The sequence below is a fragment of the Artibeus jamaicensis genome, unplaced genomic scaffold, assembly GCF_021234435.1.
Source record: "Artibeus jamaicensis isolate MK-2021 breed Jamaican fruit bat unplaced genomic scaffold, CSHL_Jam_final contig_585, whole genome shotgun sequence".
In the NCBI taxonomy this organism is placed as follows: domain Eukaryota; kingdom Metazoa; phylum Chordata; class Mammalia; order Chiroptera; family Phyllostomidae; genus Artibeus; species Artibeus jamaicensis.
This window is the reverse complement of record NW_026521894.1, coordinates 9,477,215-9,496,327: the sequence shown is the minus strand read 5'-3', so window position 1 is coordinate 9,496,327 and position 19,113 is coordinate 9,477,215. Positions and strand designations below refer to the sequence as shown.

The window sequence follows — 19,113 nt, the reverse complement described above, 5'->3', positions numbered from 1 at the left end:
CCCGAATCAATATTAGTTTTAGACTTGCAAATCTGGAAAAGTCTCAAGGAAAATCTCCAGAGAAAACACTGCTCTGTTGGTCAATATCATAAAAGCTGATTGTAGAGCAATTTTGATTCAGTAGTGAGAGACTGATGCGTGAAAATCTTTAATTAAGGTCTTGACAATGACTCTTTAGCATAGCCTTTTAAAGCAGAAATTTCTCCTAGTGCACAGTGTTAATGCACAAGAGTGAGAGGAACAGATTGACACAGGATTCAGTCCCTATCAGGGGGAGTCACTCACTAAGTTAAATAAATGTCTAACCACTACACTGAGCACCTGAAACTAATATAATAGTGAATTTCAACTGTAATTTAAAATTTTTTAAATCAAAAAATATATTCAATCCCAGTTGAGACAACTTTCAATTCTCTAGTTAAAGGACTTCTCCAAACATACTCTATAATAAAATAATTAGATATTAAAATGTTTCATCATAATACAATTAATTCATGATCTTTTTATTTCTGGAAGGTAGACCACTTTATTGTGATGGGAACTACAACATACCAAAATTAGAGAAGTTAATATAAGAATACAATATGAAGCAATCTAACATAATATATGATATAATGTCACTATATATAATTATATAAATGATATAATTTATATCAATTATAATATAAATGTTTGCCAATTCCTTTGAAAAACAATATGCATAAATTAGAAAAAGAGAGAAAGAGAAAATGATTTAGAAGTCTGATTATATATTAACTGAAAAGTAAGTATTTTAAAAGAAAAAGGTAAGTTGAGAGAGACTGTCATTTTTAAACATGAGTAACAGTGGAAATGGCTTTCCAGTTTCCAGGCTCACGGGTGAGCACACAGCACTTAGAATGGCTGTGTGTCGTTGCCCAGTCAGACCTGTAACTACTTCCTTAAAGGTGCTCATAGTTCATTTGTGTTCTTCTACTTCCACTGCCGTGGCTCCTGGTTATGACCATCCCTCAGGGCTGCAATGACACTGTCTCCTCTTAATGGTCATATGTCTTCTAGTTTTCCTTATTCTGTTCCCCGGGGGACATCGCCTCCCAGTGTTTTCCTTTCATCATGTTGTTTCCAGACTTAAAAACATTTCATGGTGGGCCTGCGAACCACACGATCTCGGTTCGATTCCCAGTCAGGGCACATGCCTGGGTTGCAGGCCAGTTCCCAGCAGGGGACTCACAAGAGGCAACCATACATTGATAGTTCTCTCCCTCTCTTTCTCCTTCCCTTTCCCTCTAAAGATAAATAAATAAAATCTTTAAAAAAAACATTTAATGGGTCTCCATATAAGATCCACTATTATCTAAGCTGAAAACAGATTGTTTCACTAGATGTTAAAACAGTCATCTTTTAAATAAACAATTTATTTTAAAATAATTTCAGATTTACAGAAGCCTTAAGTTCAGCTCAGTTCCCCTAAATTCTTAACTTGGTTTTCCCTAATAGTAACATTCTATATAACCCTGGTACATTCAAAACTAAGAAATTAATAAAAGCATACTATTATTAACTAAATTACAGGTTTTATTCAAATTTCATGGCTTTTCCATGGATGTCTTTTTTCTGTCCCAGGATTTAGTGTAAAATTTGTATATCATCTAGACCAAATTGTTTTTTATTACTCAGAAGGAAACAGGAGGCGATTGATTATTCATGTAATTTATCAAGGGCCCTAAACTAACTAGTGGCAGAAGTAATACCAGTCTCCCGGTATCTGGTATTGGTCATTTGTTTAATCAGCCAGTAGCAGTTCTTAATGTGTTCTGAATTATGGCCGCTTTGGAAATCGAGTAAGAGCATCAGAAGAAAACTTCTTTCCTCAAGAGCACACATGTGTGTACACACACACAAATATCTCAGCAAACTCATAAGCACATTAACTCTAAGACTTACTCAAACGCTATACCTACCCCAACAGCTCAGCCACACTCTTAGCTGTGTTCTAGCTTGAATTTCTAAATCGGATTTTACTTGAATTGGTTCCATAGCCAAGAAATGTGTAACAGTTACTTTTCTATATAGCCTTTTAGCTGAAATGTAAACACCTAAAAAAATCAGAAAGTGTTCTTTATTGTTTGTCAATTGCAAGGTAAACATTGACCTTTAAGTTACTGAGAATGGTGCATTTTTTAAGGAAGAAAAAAGGAAATATGGGCTGGTTTTCCCTTTTGCTTTAGATTATGCTTAATTATTTTAATAACTATTTTTCACTTCATAGTAATTTAGATAATGTGGAGAATTTACTTGAATGTGGCATTATTCATAAACATATTTATGGCCAATAAAATAGCCACTATTTATACTTCATAAATATTCCTTTTTGTGTATGAAATTAATAATGTCCTCATATAAGAACTATTGACATGAGCCAGATCTGTGCTTTTGAATTCTGAAACCTAAACTAGGTAGTTAACTTTTTAGCATTACTGTCATGGGAACAAAAGAAACACCTTCATACATAAGGAATGTGTCCTAACATAGAACCGGCAATACTCCTACATTCAACCTTAGCCTAATCATACTGGCCAAAACCTATGCCAAATAACCAATGTCAACATTGTCTGATGCACTGTTTCATTTCATATCTATGAAATAATAAAAATACAATTTCATGGAATGACCAAGGTGGGATATTCTAAAGATTAAAAAACTAGGCCAGATTTATGTTTTAAAATTAGGAAGGCTTATGATTTCCAATGTTTAGAATTATATTTTCTGTGGAAAAAAATGCCATTTGATACAGCAGGGAGACAGAGGAAGAAAGAGCAGAATAAAAATTTCTAAATGAGTAAAATATTTTATTCAATTTTGCTAGATGTGATTTACATTGGTATATTTAAAAGTGTGATATTAATGTTGTCTGTGATTGGAAAAACAGAAACATAATTCTTGAGACACAGCTCAAGTTTCCCTTCTGGAAAAAATTATTAAGTCATTTGTCTTTATTATTTTTCTTTTGTAAAATATAGCATTTACTATTTCAGTGCTTCTATAATGCATAAGATAATCAATAAAGTCATTTAAAACATCAACTGAACAGTTTTTTCATCTTCCCAAATGTTTTTTTTTATTTTCTTTAAATATCAAATCACTAGTGCATGTGAGCATTTTGATTTTTAAAAAACATGAGGCTAGAGGTAAACTACTAGTTAGAAATATCCTGTTTGTTGAATGCCTTTTCCCACATTAAGTACCTACAGGAAGGAGAGTAACTATTTACAATATAGAATCTGTCATGTATTAAATTATACTGACAAAGGAACAGAAACAGATTTTCTAACTGATGTTTTTAATAGTGTTAATAACTAACTTTTATGTGCAAAGAAGAACATATCCAAGTGACTTCCTGTTCCTTCTATTATCCAATGCATATCTCAATATGCTAGAAACATGCTTTCTTCCAGATTGCCTACAAAGTAAAATTCTGAATGGTAAGCCTGTGTTCCCAGTGACTTACATTAATTATATACACTAGACACACAATGGTTTAGTCTCATAGAAACAAGACAGTTTTTTCTTTAACTTGGAAGCCTCTATTTGCCATAGCTCTGTTACATCCACTCATGTTTAGATCCATAGACAGAGATACTGATATGGTTAGAAATATGAAGACACCAAGTAAATGTTTTAGGAAGACCATACCTCTTCTTTCTTTCCCTGAGTAGGAAAGAACTCTGGGATAGATGAAATGCAACCTGGACATTCTTATATGTACAGAGACAGAAAAGGAGATTAGCAGAAATTTGGTCCTGTTGAAAACATCTATACTTAGAAAATGTCCTTGGGTTCAAATAATCTATAACCTCTATTGACACTTTTAGTTTATAAGATTAATACATAAAAATGCTATCATGTTTTATTAGTCCAATAATTGTGTTGTGCCTGGTTTGCCAATGATAACCCTTCTTGCTTCAATAGCCTCACTGGCAATTGTACATGAGGTTAGGTAGATGATGTGGCATGGACCAAATGTCTCTATGGATTTTGAAAAGGACCAAGTATCCTGCAAATGGAAACAGAATCTTTCTTGCTCCAATCCCAGCTTGCTCCTTACTTGTCTTTTCACCATTCTCTTCCAGAGAAACCCTCACATCAAGGCAAATTATATTCAGAAATATTGTTGCTTACCATTAGTTATGGGTCCAAAAAGCTAATTGGCTATGAATAAGAACTCAGGCTTTAGAGTAAGGCAGCTATGAATTTGAATTCTGTGTGTTACAGGTGTCCTATCTGACCTTCCAAAATCTCAGTTTCTTCTCTGAAAAGTGAAGATAATAACAATTCTTAACTCACAGGCTTGCTATGAAGATTAAATCAGGTAATGTGGATAAATTGCTTAGAATAATTCAATAAACATTTGCTATTATTATCATGACATTTTAGAGATAAAAGGTATCTTAGAGATCATCTCAGTCTTCTTCATGGTAGATATGAAGAGACCAAGATGAGCAACACAGCAAGTTAGTGTCTGAAACAAGATGAGATTCAGTTCTCCTGACCACTAGGATAGAAACTCATATACAAAACACTAGAATGCACACTGTTGTTTGCGAAGTTTTAAGCTTTGTGCCCATGGTCTAAAGATCACGGTGTAAGTTAAATATTACAACTTCTTGAATGCCCAGCTTTTTAATACGTTATATATGAGCAGCTCCATCTGAGGGCAGACTGCAAAGTGAGAGGACTGCAGTCATCTTTAGAAATACTCCTTGTTTCTCAGGACTGTTCCTAAATCTCCTCCTTAAGCCGAGGATTCTACCACTTCTTAAACACGGAAGTATAATTCAGTCATTGTTATGGACTTAATGTTTGTGTCCTCTCAAAATTCATTTGTTGAAACCCTACCTCTCAATATGGTATGGTATCAAAGGTGGGGCCTTTGGGTACAAGTTACAATTAGATGCAGTCATGAGGGTGGGGCCCTCGTGGATAGAATTAGTGCCCTTATGGGAGTCATTTGAGAGCTTGCTTCCTCTCTTTCCCCTTCATGAGGATACAGAGAAAAGTTGACCATCTGCAAACCATGAGAGAGCTCACACTAGAACCCAGTCATGCTGGCACTGCAATCCCCAATTTCCAGCCTCCACAACTGCTAGAAATGTATTTCTGTTGTATGAAAGCTACCCAGTCTATAGTACTATGTAACAGCAACACAAAATGACTAGGACAGTCCTGCAGCAGGTTTCTCTTTTCAGGAACTTAGATCTTTATTTCCAGTAACAATCCTTTAGAAGGCAGAGCACTCACCTTGCAAAAGTTACTTTTTCCCAGACTTTTTTTTACATAATATAAACATTAAAAGGTATGCTTAACTCACAGGCTTGCTTTACTTTTTTCATTTTATAGTTGATCTATTTCTGGACTCTTCAGAATGCCGATTTTTCATTCCAGTGAAAGGCCCATCTTCCATTTAAACAGAATTGTCTTTTGATCACTGCTATATAAACAGTTCATCATATCCAGGATGTACAGTGGAGCAGGATGTATAGGGGTGTGGCTAAGTGTGAAGTATGAGAAGCGCTGCTACTATAGTTCCAGGTAGATTTTAGTCCTCAGATCCTCCACTGTTGTAGGCAGAATATTATCCTATTCTCTAAAAAATGTCTACTTCAGAATCCCTTGAACTTGTTAGCAAAGATGGAGTAAGAATGCCAATCAGCTGACTTTAAAAGAGCTGACAATTTTTAATTGGATTGTCCAATGGACCCAATGCCATCACAGAGTCCCTACGAGTAGATAAGTAGGAAGAAGAGTCAGAAAAGGAGGTGTGGCAATGGATGCAGCGTCAGAGAGATGCAACGCTATTAGTGCTGTAAGGGAAGGGAAGAAGCCGTGAGCCTAGGCCGTGGTGGCCTCTGAAAACCATAAAAGGCAAGATGACAGATGAAAGAGTACAGCCCGATGACACCTCAATCGTAGTCCAGTGAGACCCATATCAGACTTCTACCCTACAAAACTGTAAAATAATAAATTTTTGTCATTTAAACCACAAAGTTTATGGTAATCTACTTATAATATATGTAATTATGTGCCCTTGCTTAAATGTGGGGATTTGCCAAGAAAACAGTTTTTAATCACACAATTATAATTTAGTTATCAGTAAGATGCCTTAGCTAATAAAAACTTTGCCCAAATTACCAAACCTGCATCTTTGGGATTATCAGATGAGGTGTATAATAACAGTTATTACACATCATTCAACATGGCTACACTTATTAAATATGAGACTCAAGTGCAGGAGAAGCTAGTCTCTTCCTTCATGGGAAAAACAAGATGAAGCAATAAATGAATACGTATGTGTTTCAAATATTAGGAGCTTTATACACATCATATTCAATCCTAACAAACTTCTGAATAGGTACCAACTTTAAAGATGAGAAAACTGGGCTCAAGGAAATGAAGTTATTAAATTTCACAGACAATAAGTTTTAAAGGCTCGATTCCAACCTAAGAACTCTGATTCTAGAGCTTCTGTACTTAACCACCCCATCCTGCTTAGTTGCACATCCTCTGATATAGTGAGCTGTTTACATAGAAGTACCTGTTCGGCAACTTGGTTTTTAACAGAAGAAGGGGGCTTTCACAGTGAATAAAAAATAGGCATTCTGAAAAGTCCAGAGATAGATCAACTGTAAAATGAAAAAGCAAAAATGTTTAAAGTACAAGGAAAACTTTATATCAAAGTAATTAGAGAGTCTTTCTACATTTTTAGTTTGTATGTGGCAAGAAATTACAAGTAATAATTTGCTTGGGCGAATCATTTGATTATTCATGCTATTTCCAAATTTGGTGAAACTGTCCATAGTAAAAGCAATTATTTCAATTTCACAGATCAGTAACTTGATGTTAAAAGATAATTGTTTGTAATGTGTCTGTTATTTCTAAATTTGGATGAGTAGGAAGAAAAATGGTAAATATTACATTCATTGGACAGAAATGAAAACATCAAACATGAAAAAATCAGAACTCATTAAAGATTTCTTTTTGTCCAGAAATTAAACTAGCAATGAAGTGCTCTGGGTGAAGAGGAAATGGTCCTTGTGCATTATTGCATGCAACAGGGTGACTCACACTGAATCTGGGAAAATGAAGATCAACACATGAAAGTCATGGCCCTCATTTTAAAATCTTCATTCCTCATGTCCAAATGAATTTTGAGATAAACAATATCTGACTATTTCAATTCTAATAATATATAGGAAACAGTTATTAAGATCATATGAAATGTAAAGTAGCTAACATATAATAGCAGGTATATAATGTTCATGGGAACATACTTTGTAATAATTAAAAATTACAAAAACCCCGATGTGTTCATCAATAGAAGTATAGATAAGTAAAATTAAAATATGGTGTAGTCATACACTGAAATGTTTTATAGTAATTAAAATGTTGATCTACACATATATGTCTCAGCATGGACAGATCTTAAAGTATGAAATTTTAAAAAGAGAAAGGTTCACACATTAACATATCATTTACATGAATTAAAACATGTAAAATAAAATTCTATTTTTTATGTATGTATATGAGAAAGTTAATGTATAAAACACCAGACTTTGGCCCTAGGTGGTGTAGCTCAGTGGATTGAATGCAGGCCTACGAACCAAAGGGTCACTGGTTTGATTCCCTGTCAGGGCACATGCCTGGGTTGCAGGCCAGGTCCCAAGTTGGGTGTGTGACAGGCAACCACACACTGATGTTTCTCTCCTTCTCTTTCTCCCTCCCTCCCCCTCTCTCTAAAAGTAAATAAATAAAATATTTAAAAAATAAAAAAAACACCAGACTTTGAAACATACCAATTCATTAGGGTATTTGTCACAATGAAAGGGAGAAAAGTTCCGAAGGAAATGTTTAATTTATTTTATTAATTAATGACCAAAGTAAATATAATGAAGTATTAAACCAGTGTTGAGATTCTTAAGGGTATTATTTCCTTTAATTTTTAGCACTTAAAATATTTATAATGTTTTTTTAAAATATCAGCTACTTAAATATATTAGGCAAGATGTATTTGGAATAAATTATTCATGAAATTATTTTAATTTATCATAATATCTGAATAATTCATTCTCTCAAAATGTATGATAATCATATAGTCTTACTAATAATAAATTCAATATAAACCTCTGAAGTTTTCAAGATGACCAGACAATATTGGACAGAGTTTAATATTCTACAGAGTTTAATTCAGGGGAAAAAATAAAAATTTCAAGTTCTCATGAGCTTAAAACTTATTTTTATTTCACGAATTCTGACTTGCTTTAAGAAAGTACAATTTTGTCTCCTATTAGAGCATATCCTTCAGATGTCAATCCTGGCTTTCACTGTGAATGTCCTAATGACTCTATACCTGTGTGTTCATAAATCACCTGTGCAGTGAGGAATGTAACAATTATGCAGCTGAACTGTACAGATTGGGGTGGATGACACAAACAGAAAGTACTTAAGCACAAAAAGATTCAGAATCTGAAAACCCAGACACACTGAAATCATATACCTATATTTAATTTGCTAGAAACTTAACCAGGAGCCAAGGTGTTTTTCATGGCATCCTAGGTGGAATGCTTAAGAATCACTGGTCCAACGACTCTTCTCTAGCACAGAAAGACAAGTTAAAAGCAAATGACTGGGACTCTAGGGTCTCAGAAATCAGCTGTGCTTCTATCAAAAACTGAAGGATAGGATTACCTGCTTCCAATTACTAGTTTGCTACTCCTTCCCCCTCCTAATCTGTTCTTTCTACAACCTTAGTAATCTTTTTAAAGTATAAATCTGGTCAAGTCACTCCCCTGCTTAAAACTCTTCAATATTCTTGGTTGCTCCTAGAGTTAGGTTGAAACGCCTTAACTTGACTAACTACCATTGGCTGGTCTGACTTCGGTTTAGCTCTTCATCCTCATTTTAATCCATTCCTTCTCCTGCTTTAATACTCTAAGGAGGGTTTCTTGATCTTAAAACTAGTCTATTTAATTCATTGTTTACTTGGATACATCTAGCATTTAGTCTATGGTCTCCTTCAGGAGGCCAGAAACCGTATTTCACACTGATGAGGTGCATAGTTGTAACATTAGTGCCTATCACAGTGCTTGAAATATAGTAGGTACTCAACAAGTATTTGTCAAAAAAAGAAAAGGAGTGAGGAACACAGGGAAAGAGAAAAGAAAAGGGTTATTTGAGAATAGACTAAATGTACAAATATGTTTATAAAACATTAGTAGGAATTAGATGATTTGGTGTCAGTCAGAGAAACTGTCTGTACACAGCAGCTCAGTATGTCTATTTTTGGCTCCATTTTTGTTCTGTTTTGCGGGAGGGGGGAACAGAGAAAACAGAACAAAATATACCAACAGTTGCAGTGCTTGAAATGATTCAGTCCTTCAGGCCTATTGATGAAAGATAATCACTGATTCAACTGATCTGAAAAAGATTATGAAAACTCAGAGACGGCACCAAACGCACAGACCCTGGTGTGGCTGTGGGGTTTCCTTTGATGGCCTCCTATAAACAAAGCCACTACGGCTGTGATGGCTAAGCTCAGGGTGTAAACTCCTAACACAGTTATTTATTCTTTATACATTATTTTTAAAAATTGAGTTTCCATAGCAGATGTAAATATACATTGTGTTGCACAGACATGAAACATGAGTATGAGTACCGTGACGGGAAAAATTGTAACTGTGGTAAGAGGATAGAGATGAGGTAGCTGCTCTTCAGAAACTTTTCCTCAATTCGTGGTCCAGCACAGTGTCAGAATCACCCATTTAGAGAGGCTTCTAAAATTCAACTTAATATGGAAATTATTGCCTGACCATCTATAATATAGCCAGAATTGTGTAAGGAAATTGGAAGAAATTTTTAAAAGGCAAATCCTATAAAAAATACCCTAAAATGACAGGTAGTTCTTACGCCACTTTCTCTTATTTTATATTTGTAACTTCAGTCTCCTTTCTCTTCTGCTCCTCAGGATTCTGGAAATCCAGATGATTTGGAAAACATCATCCTAACGATTTAAACTTCCCTCTATATAACTGTGCTATGAAACACTTCCAAGTATCAGCATATTGTTTATTTTTATAATCAAATTGTGTTACCTTTATATTCAGATTTTCTGCTTAAGGGTGTTTTTGTAGCCATGTTAATAAAAAATGTCAATAATCTCTCTTTTTACAGTACAGTTTTATAATAATTTCTAAGTCACCTATATGATGTACTAATTAAAGAGCTTGCACACAATACTCAGCAAAAAGCCAAAGTCTAACAGAGGCGAGACAGTCATACCATTTTGTTATTCCAGAGAAGTCCATCTTATTAATGCACTTACTGATTAATTCAGTAAATATTTATAGAAGGTGTATGATGTGCTAAACATTTTTGTAGGTTCTGGGTATATAATGCCGAGCCAAGCAGATGTGGTCACTGCTCATGTGGAATTGAGTGAGATGTCATCTACCAGGTACAAAATAAGGATGAATTCTGCTGTCAAAAATGTGTGAAGTTGTCAGATAAGACATTTATAATAAATAGGGTTGAAATTTTACTCTGTACCCAGTATATATTTCATTTAAGAGAGTCCTTATTTATATTTATTATTCAAAAAAAAGAAGACCACCTTCTCTATCTTATTCTTTTGATTTTCATAAACATTGAGGAACATTTTGAAAATAATTAAGATTTCTAGTGCAATGTGGACCCTCAAATTTGCTCTCCTGCATTTTAAACAGGTACACCTCAGAAACACAGAGACTGCGGGAAATGACCAACTTGTATTTACCTCTCGTTCAAGTCATGTTTTCCGTGAACTCTCTCAGAATGCAAATAAAACTTATGTGTCACCATTGCTGCTTTTCACACTGGGCAGATCTACTCACACTATCTTAGATAACAACAGAAAAAGAAAAAGTACAGGGGCTTACAAATGACAGGATATTAGCTCAGGGGAGTGCCAAAGACAAGCAGAGGAGACCAGAGAGTACTTACTGGTAAGTGGTTGGGCTGACATTGATGCGCCGAGGGTGACTTCCCGATTCGAATTTGCTCGCCAGAGTAACATTATTTCCAAACAGGCAATATCGGGGCATTCTTACCCCAACAACTCCAGCCAGCACAGAGCCTGAGTGAATGCCTATTCTCATCTAAAATTAAAAAAGAAAGAAATATATGTTTTCATTGGGTATGCAATTATTTTCATGGGAAGTACTGCTAATTACGAAAACCATTCAACTATGAACTCCTCAAAGACCTTGGTCATTTTTGTCAGCCCACTATCTAGATGAACATGGATGTTGTGGAATAAATGAATAAATGCATTTATTATAGGATAAAACTACATTTAATTTGCTACATAAAACTAGTCATGCTGCAAGTTAATCGGGTTTCATTTGTTTCATACATGATAGGCTCTAAACATGGAAAATGTATTATTCTTCTTCTAGTTGTTTATTCTTACATAAAACTCTATTTTCCTTCATGTCATTAAATACAATTATCAATTAAATATTTATATACCTGTTTATTTTGGCATTCAGTTTTTCCCGTGAAAGAAGGATCCATATCTATTTCCTTACTGCTTAATATTTAACACTTAGCTCTGTACCAAGAGCAAAGCAGGCACTCAGTAGTAAGTGCTCAGTGCTGAATAAGTTGCCTAAATTCCCCAACACAGAATTGAAATGAAGTTACAAAGAATTCAACTCTTGACTCTGTCAAGAAGAGTCTATTGAAAACCTGAAGAATAAATAAGTGCTGTATATTTTTACTCTGAGAATCTGATAAATGTCTGTCTAATCCATACCTCGAAGGGGCTCTCAATGTACAGTTATTATATACTTAAATGAGATTACAGTAATAAAGTTGTATCCACATGAATTGTACCAAAATAACCGAAGTTAATGCTGACTAACTGGAAGATGCTGTCCTTTTTCCTAGGAGAATGTGGGGGGCTCTGGGAGAAGGGGAGGAGACCATACCCCTAGATGCCCGCTGGGCCGCAGCGTGAGCGCTTTGCTCCTGTGTGCATTGCTTTGCTCCTGTGTGCACTGCTGTGAGAGCTGTGAGCATGCCGGCTTGGACTGGCTGCTGTCCTGGAGCCTCTGGTGGGTGTCCACCAATGATAAGACAGGTTGAAACCAATGTGATCCAGCTAATGTCCTAGTAACCTCTTCATCTACTCCTTAAAAACTCATTCTAAAATTCATTTAAAAATTGAATATGCTAGGAAGGGCCAAGATGCATTTGAGAAAGAAGAAAAGGTTGAAATATTTGCCCTATGAAATATCAAGTCTTTGTATAAATATATCTAATTGTACACAGATATCATGCTGTTGATGCATAGAGACATAAACTAATAAAACAAATAGCCCAGAAAGACTTTCATGCATATATAGGTGATTGATAAATGACAGGATTGGCATTTCAGATTAGTGAGAAAAAAATGGCATTTTCATTAGGGTGTTCTGGATCATCTGTGTCTTCATGTGGACAAAAAATACAAGTACATCAAAGTTCTTAATGTAGAAGGTACAACTTTACAGCTTTAAAATTAATTGTTTTAATTAAGGTAAATGTCAATGTGCATTATCAGTTTAACCCTAAAATACAGACACCTAAAACTATAGACTTTTATTAGCCTCTTAGTGTCCAGGTGAATGGTACAGATTATTAGGCAGCTAGCTCTGCTCCCCATAGCAGGTCAGGGACCAAGTTCTTATCACTGTGTTCCTCTTCTTGTCACATGTATTTTTCTTCTTTTAAGAAAATGTGAAGCTCAGTCAGGAGCACCCTCACGTTCCAGCTCAGGATGTGGTGAGACAGACAGCAGAAGTCTAGGGTATGGTACTGAAGTCACCACTTAAGGTGACCTTCAGTCTTTTGTTTACACCCATATTTACATCTGGCATCATTTTTCTTCTACCTAAAAGACTTTAATTTTTTTAAACTGTAGGTCTACCAGTGATGAATTCTTTCAGTTTTATGTTTGAAAAAATTCTTTATTTTGCCTTCATATCTGAAATAGATTTTCACTGGTTATAGAATTGTAGGTTGATATTATATTGTGTTCTAAGCATGATTAAAGTAGGCTAGGCTAAGGATGATGTTTGGTAGGTCAGGTGTATAAAATGGATTTTCAAGTCACAATATGTTTAACTTACAAAGCATTTATTGGGACATAATGCCACTGTGAGTCAAAGAGCATCTTTACATCTTTTTCTTCTGACTGCTTTAAATTTTTCTACTTTTCTCTAGTTTTGAAAATTCAGTTATGATTTCTTTTGATGCTGTTCCCTTCATGTTTCTTGTGTTTGGAGTTTGTTCATGTTTTTTAGATCTGTGGACCGTATGGTTTTCATCATATTTGGAAAAATTCAGACAATTTTTCTTCACATATATTTTCTACCTACCCTTCCCTCTTGGAGACACTAATTACATGTTTATTAGAATGCTTGAAGTATTTCCACAGTTAACCGATGATCTGTTCATTTAAAATATATTTTTTCTCTCTCTGTTTATTTCAGATTATTTCTGCTGCAATGTCTTCAAATTTATTAATCTTTTCTTTTGTAATATATAATCTTTTGTTAATCATATCTGGTATATTTTTCATCTCAGTCACTGTGATTTTCTTCTCTAGAAGTTCAATTTGGGATTTCTTTTCATCTTTAAGGTGCCAAATTAACTTTTTAACATATGAAATACAGTTTACATAATTTATTTAATACTCTTGTCTGCTAATTCTAATATCTGTTTTAGTTATGTATCAGTTTGATTGATTGATTAGATTTTCTCATCATTATAGATCATATTTTTCAGCTTTTCTGCATGCCTTGTAATTTTTAGTTGGGTGTTAGACAGCGTGACTCTGACTTGGGGAGTTTTAAATTGCAGTTTGGGATCTCACTCACAGAGATTCTAATTTAATGCATCTGGAATGAGACTTGGCCAGTGGGACGTTTAACCTTCTCTAAGGTTTCTAATGTGCACCCAAAGTTCGAGAACCAACTACAAGTAGAACATTAAGTTTCACAGATATATTTACAAAGTATCAACACTGCAAGGGCCAGTTTATTTACATAGCTCTACTCTTTCCCAGCAGTTTTAGCCAACCAGCATTGTGTAAATTCCTTCACATGCATAAACATATATATACTACCTTTCAGTTTTGAGAAAGAGACACAATATTCTATCCTGCCTCAGGAGACACAATATCCCTGTTTATCTCTTAAAGACATTGTTATTATTATTAAAAGCAGTAATTTATTTTAAAATCAATAGTTTTATAAGGTATATGGCATATTAGCTGAAATTTCAAAATATATTTTCACATATTTCTCACTGATTTACAAGCTGGGCTTCAATCTCTTTAAAACTGTCTGCTACCATTAACTATGCTTTTGGATGCTTTTCAAAGCAACAAAAATACATGTTCAATTAAAATATTAACAAATAGTATAGAACTGCACCCTGACAATGCATTTCGGTTGGCTGGAAACAGAGGTTTCTTTGAGACTTCAACACATCTGCTTTGGGGTGGGTAACAAACAACCCAGGCTCCTCCACGGCATTTTACATGGCCCCTCGTGCCTACGGACAAAGGGACTACAAAGAGAAAGCTCTTCATCTCGGAGTGTTGGTCATTAGAGGACGGCTCATGATTGTGAGCAACCACATGGCAGTTTACGGGTGCTGGAAAGAATGTTGTCTCTTTGGAAGTTGTCATAGGCTTCAGAATCTAACCTATCACTTATTTGCTATATGATTGTGAGCAAACTACTTCTCTAAAACTCGGCATCTATAATATGGAGATAATAATGTATACCAGCTTAAGCTGGTACATAACAAGCATTCATTCCTATCCAGTATGAAACACTATGATTATTAACTTTTACTGGGAAAGTAGTGGTTGGTTTTAATTATCTTCTCAGGGTATAAGGGCTGGGGAATTTTCTGATTCACACACCTGATTTCACAGATGTGGAAAATGAACCACAAATGGTAAATGGCCTGCTAAGGAGCACAGCCAGAGAGGATTGGAGTCCAAAAGGAAACATAACTCTTAAGACTTCTTCTGAATAGTATTTCTATCATAATGTCTTGGCAGTTCTCTTTCCTAATCCCTTTTTTCATTTTTAGAGATGAAAAATGCATAATGATAATTTATGTTCATACAAATTCCCATAAAATCTGCTTAAATAGGTATACAGCCTTACTTAAAGGAAGTAAACAAGGGAAAGTGTTTTCTGAAAACAAAAATTTAAGAATTTTGAAAAATAACAAAGCTACAATGAAATTAATTCAATACGCACAAAAGCAAATGTAAATCCAACTGTCATGCACACCCATAAGAAGACATAATTACTTAATGTAATGTGGTATACTAGATGGGATCTTGAAACAAACAAAAAATGACATTAGGAAAAAATTGAAAAAATCTGAAGAAAATATAAACTTGAGTTAATAATAATAATGTATCCATAAAGGTCCATTAATTATAACAATAGTACCATACTATTGTTTACGGAAAACTGGATGTGGGGTATTTGGAGCACGCCATACTATTTTCACAGTTATTCTGAAAATATAAAATTGTTATAAAATTTAAACATTATTTGAAACTGTAAATCATATGCTTTTCCACCAATAAAAAGACATATTTACAAGTGTTTATCTCTAAAAATATTTCTTAGTTTTAAATTCAGGCAAAAACTAACTCAACGGGTTGTGGTGTGGAATCATAGAATCGACTGCGGTAATGTAAAAAAATAGGTCACAAATATTAGAAGCACATGACCAATCAACCAACCAAATGGCAATAGTCCTAAATCCTTTGACACGTACCCTAAATTCCTTTGTATATTACTGTGGTTACCAACACTTACTCCATTTGGGCGTTAGATGGCGCTCATGTTCATTAACTGAGTGGGTTTGCTTCTCAATTGCAGCAAAAGATCTCTCAGCACAAGATATGTATGGACGATCTGGTCCAATAATTACTTGGAGGCCAAATTGTGAAAACAAAGTTAACTGCCATAATATGGTTTAAATAAACCTTGGGCTTGGTGGCAAATTTTTAGAAACAAACAAACTAGAAAGTAAGAAATCATTAAGCAGGACCCATATACCCCGAGGAGTCCAATGGAAGGCTTGAAGGCATCCACAGATCCCTCAACTTGGCTGTGTGCATTGTATCCACAGTGTTTATCGGCTTTTCAGAGGAACCCATGGACTCCCCAGTATTTGAGAACCATTACTTTAATATCCCTTTCAGTTTTAAATTATTTCTGTGTCTTCGTTATCTACCAATATGTACTGCATTTAGTACACATTCTTAAAAATGTATTAAATACATGAATATATAAACTAATCAGAAGAATAAAAGGAGATTCTATGCTGGGCACAAATACTACCCTTTCCTTCCTCTAAATACTTGCAGCACTATGTCTTTACCAGTCCTGTCAATGGCCGCTCCTTCATGTTTGTAACCCACATCAGTATTCGCCAACTAAGAATGGAAAGCACCTTGTGAACAAGAAACCTTGAATCAATGTTTTCTACCCAATCCTACTTCTGCTTGTCACATTAGTCAAATGATTGATAAAGTAACAGCATCACAGACCTCAAAAACTGTAACTTAAGACCCTCCCAAATCTGGCTTAAATTTAGATGAAACTAGTTAATGGCTGCAAAAAATAAAAAAGTAAAATAATAAAATGCTTAGCCACAGGGGCTAATATCACTCCTCAAACTTAAAATTGTTCTTTCTGCTTCAGTTCATTTTGTCAGTGACATTTTTATTTTGATGGTGTCTTCTGGTATACAAAATAAGAGAATGATAGGTTCTTAGGAATCAGTGAGTCCAGGGACAAATGAGTCATCTGGTATAACTAAGGCACTGCTTTTAACCAGAGCTTTGAGAAAAACTTAAAGTTTGAAATTGAAAGTTTTGTAGTATTTATTTGCAATTTCCATGTCATTGATCCCATCCAAGCAAAAAGATTAAAAAGTAGGAAACTTTCTTCTTCCAAAGGAGAACCTGATAAATGAAGAACCTACACAAAGTAGTTATCAAAGACCAGCTGTGTGTTTGTGTGTGTGTGTCAATATTAAGGAATCTCGTAGCACACAGAATGACTACAAAATGCATGTGTACTGATTTATTTTGTTTTGAACCCATTCCTGTTGACACATGAATTTCAGCATAAGAAGGCCGTAGTTTTAACCAAACCAATCTATTTATTTAAAATGAATTTCTGATGATTATTTTGTGTTTATTAACGTATGACTTTAAAACTATTAAAATGTATACTATTATTTTGATATTTTTATTATGGTATCAAGACACCTGCAAATCCCTAAACACACCAAATCTGTTTTACTCCCCTGGGCTTTAAATTTTTTTTTTCTGTATACCTGCTTAGACTGCCCTCTACCACTTCTCTAGGAGGGATTCACCTCATTTTCACAGACACACCACACCATCTTCGCTCCAGGCTTGTGCATAAGCTGTTCCCTCTGCTTTCCTCAATTTTTGATCTGTCTTGATGGCTTGTCACCTTTTAGAATGAAGCTTAGAAGTCGCTTCCTTCAGGAAGTGTTTTATCAGGGAATTAGGTATCTTTGATATGAATTGTATTCACTGTATTTCCTTTCCTCTAACAGTTACTACACTGTAGTTCTTTTGTGATTATCTGTCTCCTCTGCTTGGTGCTAAACTCTGGAAAAACATTGATACCATCTATGGGTCTACAGCTGTGATCTGGAAACGAAGGCCCAGTCATCCCAATGGGAGTCACCTGGTTCTCCATGCCCAAAGAAGGTGAGGCAAAGGTGAAGCAAAGTCACTGCGAGATCGAGACCACGTTAACTGTGTTTTTTTTTTATTGGGAAGGTGTTGTCCATCACAAGTACACCCCTCCAGGACAAACAATTAATAAGGAGTATTACCTCAATGATCTTCATCAGTTCAGAGATGCAATATAAGTAAACATCTGCAGCTATAGACAACTGGTGATTGGCAGCTTCATCACAACAACACGCTCATTCATGCATCACAAAGGATTTTGCAGAGTGTTTTGAAAAGTGGAAGAGAGGCCTGGAGAATTATGTGAGGTCCCAAGGTGCCTACTTTGATGGGGACTGAGGTGTCATTATCCTTTGTATAATGCTTTTTGTATTTTCTTTAATAAATGTCTCTATTTTTCATTTTACAGAGCTGGATATATTCTGGACAGATCTAGTATTTGGTCCCCTTTACCCTTTACTACTATTCTCCTACTCCCTTTTCTCCCTCTGATAATCACCATACTATTGTCTGAATCCGTGAATTTCTGTTTTATATCCAACATATGAGTGAAATTATATGGTTCTTAGTTTTTACTGACTTATTTTGCTTAGCATAATAGTCTCAAGGTTCATCCATATTGTCGCAAATGTCAGTATTTCAGCTTTTAAAATTTTTTTATTGTATTTTTCCCATTATCATTTAGTCCTCTGATATGCCTGCCCTGTAATGACCACAGTGTTGTCCATGTCCATGAGTCAGTTTTCCTTTTTGCTCAATCTCTCTACCTCCTAACCTCCTCTGCCAACACTTAGCTGTCACCTTGCTCTCTATGAATCTGTCTAGTTTGCTTCTTAGTTCAGTCTGTTATTAGATTGCACATATGAGTGAAATCATAGAGTATTTGTCTTCCTCCAGCTTATTTCACTTAGCATAATGTTCTCCATACTATCATAAAGCATAAAATTTTCCTCTTTTTTATGGAGGAGTAGTATTACATTTTGTAAATGCCCCATAGTTGTTTCATCCCTTCATTTACTGATGGACACCTGAGTTGTTTCTGTACCTTGGCAATTGTAAATAACGCTGCAGTCAACATATGGGTACTTGTGTTCTTTTGAATTAGTGTTTTTCGTTCCTTTGAATATGTTCCCAGAAGTACAATCACTTCCGGGTCAAAAGTAGATCATTTTCTCTTATGGCTGAGTAATATTCCATAGCTCCTGAGACCTTTCTAGAGGGTATCCACTCATGTAATATGAAAAACAGAAACATTTGTTGAAGAAGATACAAGATAAAAGAAACAC

The 19,113-nt window shown here is 35.0% G+C and overlaps 1 protein-coding gene across 1 annotated transcript in view; it reads right to left on the bottom strand.

Moving 5' to 3' along the window:
* GUCY1A2 (guanylate cyclase 1 soluble subunit alpha 2) overlaps positions 1 to 19,113 on the bottom strand; it is a 307,345-nt gene that overhangs the window by 23,749 nt on the left and 264,483 nt on the right. Inside the window, exon 7 of the mRNA XM_037153653.2 lies at positions 11,011 to 11,165. Coding sequence (XP_037009548.2) covers positions 11,011 to 11,165 — 155 coding nt within the window. The remainder of the gene's footprint in view (positions 1 to 11,010; positions 11,166 to 19,113) is intronic.